Source organism: Henningerozyma blattae, chromosome 6 (genome assembly GCF_000315915.1).
Source record: "Henningerozyma blattae CBS 6284 chromosome 6, complete genome".
NCBI classification, from domain to species: domain Eukaryota; kingdom Fungi; phylum Ascomycota; class Saccharomycetes; order Saccharomycetales; family Saccharomycetaceae; genus Henningerozyma; species Henningerozyma blattae.
The window spans coordinates 755185-764523 of NC_020190.1; the positions used below are offsets into that span (position 1 = coordinate 755185).

Here is a 9339-nt window from a genome sequence, read left to right on the forward strand (position 1 = left end):
TATTAGTTAAATATAATCGGATAAAAGTTTCAATAATTTTATCGAAGTGTAGTTGATATTATGGAAATTTTTATAAATGTTCTTAACAATTAAGCCCTGTGATTTTCAATTCCCCGGAAATAGAAACGCCTAGTGTACCGCACCGTAAGAATACAATCACCTAACAAAAGATAATAGAAAAAATTTCTATCAAGAGTTGCGATTATTCTAAGTTTTAATAACTCTATTTAATACTATAAAGAGTAAATGTCATTATATGTAAGAATATATATCTAATCAAGATTGAAAGATTTTCAAGCTCTTAGTACTATCTTCCCAGGATATATTATTATAAGATATATCTTTAATCGATTGAATAATATCTGAAATTGAACCACGAATTTGTTTTGTAGAATCTCTTTCTCTCAACGTTACAGATTCATCTTTTAAGGAGTCAAAATCAATTGTAATGCCAAAAGGGGTACCAAGCTCATCATTACGAGCATATCTTTTACCAATCGAGACACCAGAATCATCTATTTTAAATGGAATTTTTATAGATTTCAAGGCCTCAGACACCTTTGTAGTTATGGGAATCAAATCCTTATTATTAGATAACGGAACAATCAATACTTTAGTTGGAGCAACCAGTGGTGGGAAGGATAAGACACCTCTTGCAGAATCCTCTGGTCTTACCCAAAAACTATGCTCAAAAATAGAATATATAATACGCCCTATGCCAAATGAGGGTTCAATTACATTTGGAACATATTCTCTTACATGCTCTAATTTTTTCTTTTTTTCAATGGTAACTAGTTCTGAATCTATTGAAAATTCTTCTGTAAAACCAGGAACTGTAATAGCAAATGAACCATCTTTCAACAATGAAGATGCATATTTCTGTAACTCCTTCTGGGTTGACTTTAATAGAGCTGTTTCAATTATCTTCGAATCTTTTCTGAATCTTGGACCAAATAATTTTCTGTTAATGTCAATTTCCCATCTAGTAATCTCAACCGGACTAGGCAACATCTGCTTAACAACCATCTTTTCATTAGATTTCTTTGAATGAACAGTCAAGTCGTAAGCAGAACGATCGGCACAGCCGACACATTCGATCCAGCCATAAGAAGTTTTTAATTCTGTATCCCAACAATCTGCAGCATAGTGAGCCATCTCAGTATCTAAATGTTGACGAAATCTTAATTTTTTTGGATCAGCTCCCACCTTAATTAGAAATTGATAAATTCTACCCATGAAATAACCAAGAGTCTCGTTGTCAATCATTTTCATTCTGACAGCCTGACCTAAAGTCATAATAATTGGGGTAGTTTCACCTGATTCTTGTGCACTACGATGTAATAAAGGAACTTTAAGATCAGCTACAGTTTTAAATTTAGGATGTGTCTTATCCAATGGGTCTAAGAAATGCTCAATTTCTGCCATTAAAAACTCTCGTACTCTTAAAAGACCTGCTCTTGGTGAGATTTCATTTCTAAAAGATTTACCAATAGAAGCTGATGCAAAAGGTACTTTCCCACTATTGAAATCTAACAATTTATTGAAATTTAAGAATTGGCCTTGAGCAGTTTCTGGTCTTAAAAACCCTTTTAACTGACCCGAAGGACCAATGGCAGTTTCAAACATTAAGTTGAAAGCGGTTGGAGGTTGTAGAGGTTCAAAAGTTACAGGATTTCTAATATTATATTTAATCATTATATTACCCAAATCTTCTCCAGAAAACCCGTCAATTCTTGCTAAAATATTTTCGTAATCTTCAATCTCTTCTTCGGTTAACTCTTTGAATAATAATCCATTTTTTCCCTTTGTAGTTTTTTGACCCTCTAATAATTTTGGATTATCACGTTCATGCTGATTACAAATTCTTTTGTGCTCAGTCAAACGATTTTGTAATACTTGCTCAATCAAGTGATCAGCTCTAAAAATTTCTCCTGATTTCAAATCTTTACACATCCAGTCTGAAAATTTATCAACATGTCCTGATGTTTTTAATACAGTATGAGGAGTTAACATAGAACAATCTACTTCAAGCATATTTTCTTCCAAGACAAAATGCTTTCTCCATTCATCAATAACATTTGCTTGGAAGGCACACCCGGCAGGACCATAGTCGTAAAGTCCAGAAATTCCACCATATATTTCAAATGAAGGGGCATAAAAAAATCTCCTTTTCATTACGCCTTCCATTTGTTCTCTACTAAATTGGTAGTTTTGGCGTGTTTGAGAAACTTGTGCAGAATCCATGGCTTTAATTTTGACGGATTTCTTTTTTGTTGAGTTGATTTTGTTAGAAGTTTCTGTGGAATAATATTTAATACAGAATATAGACTTATGATTGGTTTTTAGCTTATAATTTACACTAGCCTTGAATAATGCTGTGGTTGGGGGATAAGAAACCCTTTTAAATATGTTAAGAGGCTGCAATTTGTTAATGGTTAAATACGAAGGAGAACCCACTGAAAAAAACAAAAGAGCAAAACATATACTGGGGTAAAATCTGAAAAATAATGAATTGTCTCATGATGATTATTATCTTTTCAAAATATCAATCCCCACATTTTTTTTTTAAAATGATCTGTACAATGAGTCCCTTTTCAAAAAAAAAGCACCCCTACTGCCGCACCAAATCCGGACACTGTGTACCAAGTGTATTAAGAAATTGTTTTGTAGAGAACGACACAAATTATTTAAAAAAATTCTGAAGAGAAAACTAGTATACAGGTCTATAAGCAATACATGGACTTTCTTATCTTTAAGCATGTAACGTTGAGAATTAATAATATATAATTTTGTGGGAGTAAATGGGTGTTATAGAATGGTTGTAAAAGTATATAATGGGTAAGTTAACTATCAACTAAATTCTGTCCATTGATTAGGCCGTTTAAGTTGTTATGTAAGCGCATGGCAACTTGTGGGTCCAACTTGGAAATTCTGTCAATTATATCTTGAAAATTAGCATTGTTTACATCAAAGTCTTCTTCATCGTTGGTATCATCTTCATCCTCATCATCATGTTGAGCATTAATAATATCAATTTTGATTTGATCATCGTTCTCATCTTCCTCATCTTGAAGTACCTCTTCATCAGGCTCACCGGTAGCTACACCGTTATCTTCATCATAATCTTCTGCATCAACATAATCTTTAGAGTTTGTACTTGACGTAGTCTCAGTACCAACCGTATCAGTAGCATTTTTGTCAGCCGAATTAGTTGAATCAGTTTCCCTCGATTCTTCTATAGTTTTAAGTGTATTAACCATATCTTCATCTGTATCATTCATTGGATAATCCCCATCTTTATCTAGAGAATTACTTTTATTTAATTCACCATCAAACATTTCAGATTCATTTCTCTGTATACTTTCGCTTTCTTGTTTTTGTTTTTCTTCTCTTTCTTTAGCTTCCTTGATCATAGATTCCTTTGGATATAACATTGTTTTGAAGTATTTTAATTTATATTGATTGAAATTATGGTTTCCTTGAACTAAACAACCTAACTCATATTTAACTATTCTTCTAATTTTTGTCAAATCTAATTCATTAAACCACCCTGTGATTTCATTAAAGGAATCCAAGAATTGAATATTTGAATAAATTTCGTTAATGTTTTCCTCATCTAATAAAAGATCAATTTGTAACATTAGGTACCATGGGATTTGTTTACCGTTAAATTTAAACCTATCATCTATATAACCTTTTTGATTTGACTCAAAAATTAAAGGTGGTGGGGTTGGCAAATTTTTTTTAATTGTTTTCATATTTAATAGTTTTCTTTCAATTTTAAAATATTCAGTTTGATATTGAGCATATTTTGATGAGGTTCTTGGGTCAATGCCGAATTTAATATATGTATTTCTCCATGGCCCTAGGGTAAATCGATATGATACCAATGCAAGCGCAATCTTTAAAGTATGATGAATTTCCTTTGGCACAATACCATCAATATGTCGTTTAACCCAAATTGGTCTTTTTTCAAATAATTCATCTAAAACCTTTAAACATTCCTTTAAATTTTGATAAAAATTAGATTCTTTCTTTGTACCTGGATAAACACCAGTTAATTCAGCTTTATTAAAATCTTGTAATAAATATTCACTTGGTTCAAAAGGTACAGGAGTTTCCATATTTAAAGCATGAACAAATAATTGATAATTTTTAATATATGTACCTTTAACCTCTGTAATACCATTTGATTTCTTGGTAGCTAGCGGGTTTCCTTTATAATTATATAATAATGGGAAATTTACCATGGAAAATTTAGGTGGAGGAGCTAATTGATAGTCAAAACTTGGTAAATTTATATCACCTTTATTACTGTTATCAATTGGTAAATTCGAAATATTTTCAAATGGGTATTTATCATTATTTGGTACAGAATTAATTAAAGTTTTAAAATTTTGCCAATTTAAATTACCAAAACTATTTAAAAATTCATTTGATGTTGGACAATTTGAAAGATTATATTGGAAATCTGACATTTCTCTGAATTTTATAGATCTATCAACAATACCAACTGGTAAAATTTTATATTCATTTTCACTTAAATTAGATAACATTTCGGGAATATTATGATTATATTTTGCCATGGAACCTTTTGGTACAGATAATTTTATTAAAATTGAATCATCTTTAAATGGAACATTTTTACCAACGATTGGATGCTCATTAAAAAATTTAAATTTATTATTTAAATGCAATTCTAATTCATTTGTGTTTGTATTTGAGTTATTATTATGTGAATTGGAATTTAAGTTGGAATCATTGATATTACTAGATTTATTATTATTTGAATGATGATGAGAATTTAAAACAGAGTTTATTTTTTCAATTCCACCACACATATTAATTGCAGTTCTTATACTTTTTTTATTATTTTTAATGTTTAAAGGGAATTCAATACTCGGAATATGAGGGATATCTAAAGTATATTCTCTAGCAATTTGGATTGTTGATAAGGATTTTGTACGTGGGTTTTTGGTAATACCATCATTTGCTGAACTGGAATTCGAATCAATGTTTGCCAATTCCTCTTTTGATGAATTTGTTGATGATGTACCTTCTGTATTGTTGTTTGTTGATGACGAATTCTCTTCTAAGTTTGAATTTAAATTATTGGTCGTGGCATCTGGAATATTTGATGGGGTATCTATTAGAGCCATTATAAATGAGGGATCAATTTGATCGGACATATCGTAATTGTTGGTTTTCAGTTTTGTTTTCGAGTAATATTTATCTATTATTAACTTTTTTTACTACTATATTCAGACATGAATTGAATAGATTGAATCTTTAAAACGTAAAATTAAAGAGAAATTCGGAAAGCGGTAAAATTTCCAAATTTGCATTAGATAAAAAATAATAATAAAAATAAAAGTTGAATTATTTTAATTTGAAATTAATATTTATAAATATTATATATATACTTATGTAAAACAAATATACTCGTAAAGTTAAATTTTTAAAAAAAAAAATTAATATGAGTGAGTTAAAATTGGAAAAGATGTCATAATAATCATAATAATAATAATAATAAATGCAACAACGAAAGACAGTCATTAAAAAAGTGAAAGAAAGACAAAAGAAAAGGCGAATAGAGAGGAGATATAAGCTCCTAATAAAAATTATGACAATTAAATTAACATGTAATTAAATTGATATGCAATTGGGGAAAGGGGAGTGAGGGGAAGCTTAAGGTAATTACAATATGTGTTTCAGATATATCATACAATTCCACGTTCTTTTTCTAATCTGGATTTTATTCTTGAATACCAATCATTAATAGATTCATTTTTCTTATTTAAAGTAACTATCATGCAAGTCATATTATCGAAACCAACACCTGTATTTGCATCCGCTTTTGAAATACCATGATCTAATAATTTAGTAATAACGGAATCGAACTTGAGCCCAATAGTCAAATGATATTTTATGAATTGAATTAATTGTTTGTTATTATAAACATCCCAAATCCCATCACATGCCAGGACTAAAAACTCGTCTTTGTTATAATTAATTTCATGAGTTAGAATATCTGGTTCACAAGAGACTTGAGCTTCTTGATATGGAGTAATTCTTTGATTATTACGGAAACCTAATTTTGGAATTGGTTGAGCTGTATTACTTGTATTATTTTTAAATTTAGAACTCTTTACATGAAGATCTACATTTTTTTTAAATTGGAAATCACCAAACGCCCTACTTAATGCTAGGACACCACCTACTCTTCCTAATGATACAGTACCACCATTATCATTAATACGTAATAATTCTCCTATATGTTGTGGTTTGTGATCAAATGATAATGGTTTGATACCTTTATTTTTAGTGGATAAAATACATCTAGAATCACCAATATTTGCCACAAATAAATGAGTATGATCGATTATTACGGAGACAATGGCAGTGGAACCACATTGACTATTTGAATGATATCTATAGAATGCTTTATCTTGTAAATGGAAAGCATCTTTAATACATTGAGCCACTAGACCTTGAATTGTGGCAAATTGTCTTTTACTTGAAGGCTGTAATGTATTTGAATCTGAGAGGTTATTTGTTTCTGTTGTGGAATTGTTGGAATTTGATTTGGTTATAGAAGGACCATTAGTTATAGCTCCATATTTATGATTTTCTAAAGAATAAATTATACAACGTGCCAAACTTGGGATTTGTTGTGGTAAATCTGAATTTTTAGCAGAAGTATTATGAGAAGAAGAATCTGCATGTTTGGATGCTATGAAAGTAGAACATTCGGGACCACCATGACCATCACAAACAGCAAAGATCGATATTGGATATGTTACATATTTCATATGGAAGGGATCATAGAGAGTGACATGTGTGTTTGGAGAGGAATAAACAAAATGAGAATCTTCTTGAGTTAATCGATATCCTTGCATGGAACCTGTAGTGACATTGAATCTTGAATGAGGGTCATTATCTTGAATGATCGTTTTCTCCGTTAAAGGATGGGATAATAGTTGACCCATGGTCTGGGAAAGGGCTCTAGTTATTTGAGAGATAGTATTTTTTTTTCTTTTTAATTTATTTTTTTTTTTTTTTTTTGAAATGATAGTTTTATATTAAAATACTAGAATTCGTATAGGGTCGAAAGCGAAGGGCGAACTCGAACCGAAAGGCAACAGCGAAAAGGGAATAGTTTAATAAAGTTTGTAATATTTATAATTGTATATAGATATATATATATAGATATATAAAGTATATCATTTATGATTAGTTGAAGTGTTATATAACTCATGGACGAAATTTTCACCCCAGAAACCGGAAGTATATTTTGAGATGTATTTGTATAATTTTTCCCAATTTGCAACCTTCTTTTCTTCTGGTAAAGTTAAAGCTTCATTAATTGCATCAGATAAATCATCGGTATTCCAAGGATTTACAATCAAGGCCCCATTTAGGGATTGAGCTGCACCTGTGAATTCAGATAAGATTAGAGAACCCTTTTTCTCTTGTTGACAAGCGATATATTCGTAAGAGACTAAATTCATACCATCTCTTGTACTTGAAACTAAACAAATATCACTAGCAGCGTACAGTGAGATCAATTCTTCGAAAGGTATTGATTTATGCATGAAATGGATTGGTACGAATTCAACAGTTCCAAATTGACCATTGATTCTACCTACCAATTCATTAACTACGGATCTTAGATATTGGTATTCTTCGACGTCACCTCTAGATGGGACAGCCAGTTGTACTAGAACAACTTTGCCGATCCATTCTGGATGTTCATTTAAAAATACTTCCATAGCATGCAATTTTTGTGGGACACCCTTAATATAATCCAATCTATCTACACCAACGATAATTTTACAACCATTAAAGGTCTTTTGTAATTGTTTAATTCTTTCAATAACTTGAGGTTGTTTTAACCCCTGTGTGAAATTGTCTACATCTATACCGATTGGGAAAGCACCTATGTTTACGAATCTGCCTTGATATTCAACACCATTAGGTAAAGTATTTACATTGAGTACTCTTTGAACGGAGGATAAGAAATGTCTTGCATAATCATAAGTGTGGAAACCTAATAAATCACAACTTAGAACACCTCTAAGGATCTCTTGTCTTACTGGTAAGATTCTATATATTTCTGAAGATGGGAATGGGGTATGTAAGAACCAACCTAATTTGACATTTTTCAAATGTTTTTTTTCCAATTCATTTCTAATCAATTGAGGTAATAACATCAAATGATAATCATGAACCCAAACTAAATCGTTATCGTTTGTATGTTTCAAAATTTCTTTAGCAAAAGTTCTATTGGCTTCATTATAAGCTAACCAAGCATTTTCATCGAAATTGATTTCACCTGGGTGATAGTGGAAAAGTGGCCAAAGAATGGAATTAGAAAACCCATTATAATGAAGATCAGCAATTTCATCGGATAAAAACACTGGAACTGCATTGAATTGTTCTAGCAAATCTTGACGGACTTGATCTTTTTCATCATCTGGAATCTCTAGACCTGGCCAACCGAACCATTGGAAAGTGGAAGTTTTTTTAAGCCCTTGTAAAGCAGTGACTAACCCACCAGATGACATTTTATATTCATATTTACCAGTCTTTTCATTTTTATTGATGGTGACGGGTAACCTATTGGAAACAACAATGATGTTTCCTAGGGAGTTTGAAACCAGTGATGGTTGAGTAGGAATTGAGGATGTCATGATAAATGTGGAAGGTAATATATATATATATATATAAATATATTAATATAATGGATTTAATGATATAGAGGGTAATAATAATAAAATATTAGGAATCAAGGTAGGATCTGCGGAAAAAGAAACCTCGAGAATGCCTATACACGGGCTTATATAGACGCGTTAGGGGGGTTTTGAAGGGGAGAAACTGAGGTGGGGTGTTTCTCCAGAGGGTTACCCTGCCGCACAGGGATGAGGTCACGTGGAGTAACTTCGTGCATCTTGAAGGGGTGGAGGAATTTTTTTTTAGCAGAGTGTGCCACTAAATTAGATGTCAGTAATAAAGGTATGGCAAAAACGAGCTTTTAAAAGTAAAAAATGAAATAGGTTTCTTATTGGAGAGAAACTATTATGGGACGTTAAAGTTAAGAACAAGATCACGTGATACGAAGTTTTCGCGTAGAAAAAATAAAAAAATTGCTTTCAACCAGAGTCGAACTGATGTTCTCCACATTACTAGTGTGGCGCCTTACCAACTTGGCCATGAAAGCTCTTATTGTTGTAAATTGTTGTAGACGAGATCGATTTTATACTCATCTACAAGTTGCTAACTAGAAATTATACATAACACTGAGCAGCTGCTAGTTGCATCCCTGTGAATATCTGTTCT

General features: G+C 31.3%; 4 protein-coding genes across 4 annotated transcripts; all 4 read right to left on the reverse strand.

Moving 5' to 3' along the window:
• Window positions 1-276: 276 nt before the first annotated feature.
• TBLA0F03110 (uncharacterized protein) lies at window positions 277-2244 on the reverse strand (the record flags this gene model as incomplete). Its single annotated transcript, XM_004181321.1, has 1 exon — window positions 277-2244. The coding sequence occupies one exon, from the start codon at window positions 2242-2244 to the stop codon at window positions 277-279; it is 1968 nt and encodes a 655-aa protein (XP_004181369.1).
• Window positions 2245-2843: 599 nt separating this feature from the next.
• Window positions 2844-5189, reverse strand: TFC1 (transcription factor TFIIIC subunit TFC1; the record flags this gene model as incomplete). Its single annotated transcript, XM_004181322.1, has 1 exon — window positions 2844-5189. One exon carries the CDS (start codon window positions 5187-5189, stop codon window positions 2844-2846), a length of 2346 nt encoding a protein of 781 aa, XP_004181370.1.
• Window positions 5190-5720: 531 nt separating this feature from the next.
• PTC4 (type 2C protein phosphatase PTC4) lies at window positions 5721-6989 on the reverse strand (the record flags this gene model as incomplete). The annotated part of the gene is made up of 1 exon (XM_004181323.1): window positions 5721-6989. The coding sequence occupies one exon, from the start codon at window positions 6987-6989 to the stop codon at window positions 5721-5723; it is 1269 nt and encodes a 422-aa protein (XP_004181371.1).
• Window positions 6990-7223: 234 nt separating this feature from the next.
• TPS1 (alpha,alpha-trehalose-phosphate synthase (UDP-forming) TPS1) lies at window positions 7224-8693 on the reverse strand (the record flags this gene model as incomplete). The annotated part of the gene is made up of 1 exon (XM_004181324.1): window positions 7224-8693. One exon carries the CDS (start codon window positions 8691-8693, stop codon window positions 7224-7226), a length of 1470 nt encoding a protein of 489 aa, XP_004181372.1.
• Window positions 8694-9339: the final 646 nt, after the last annotated feature.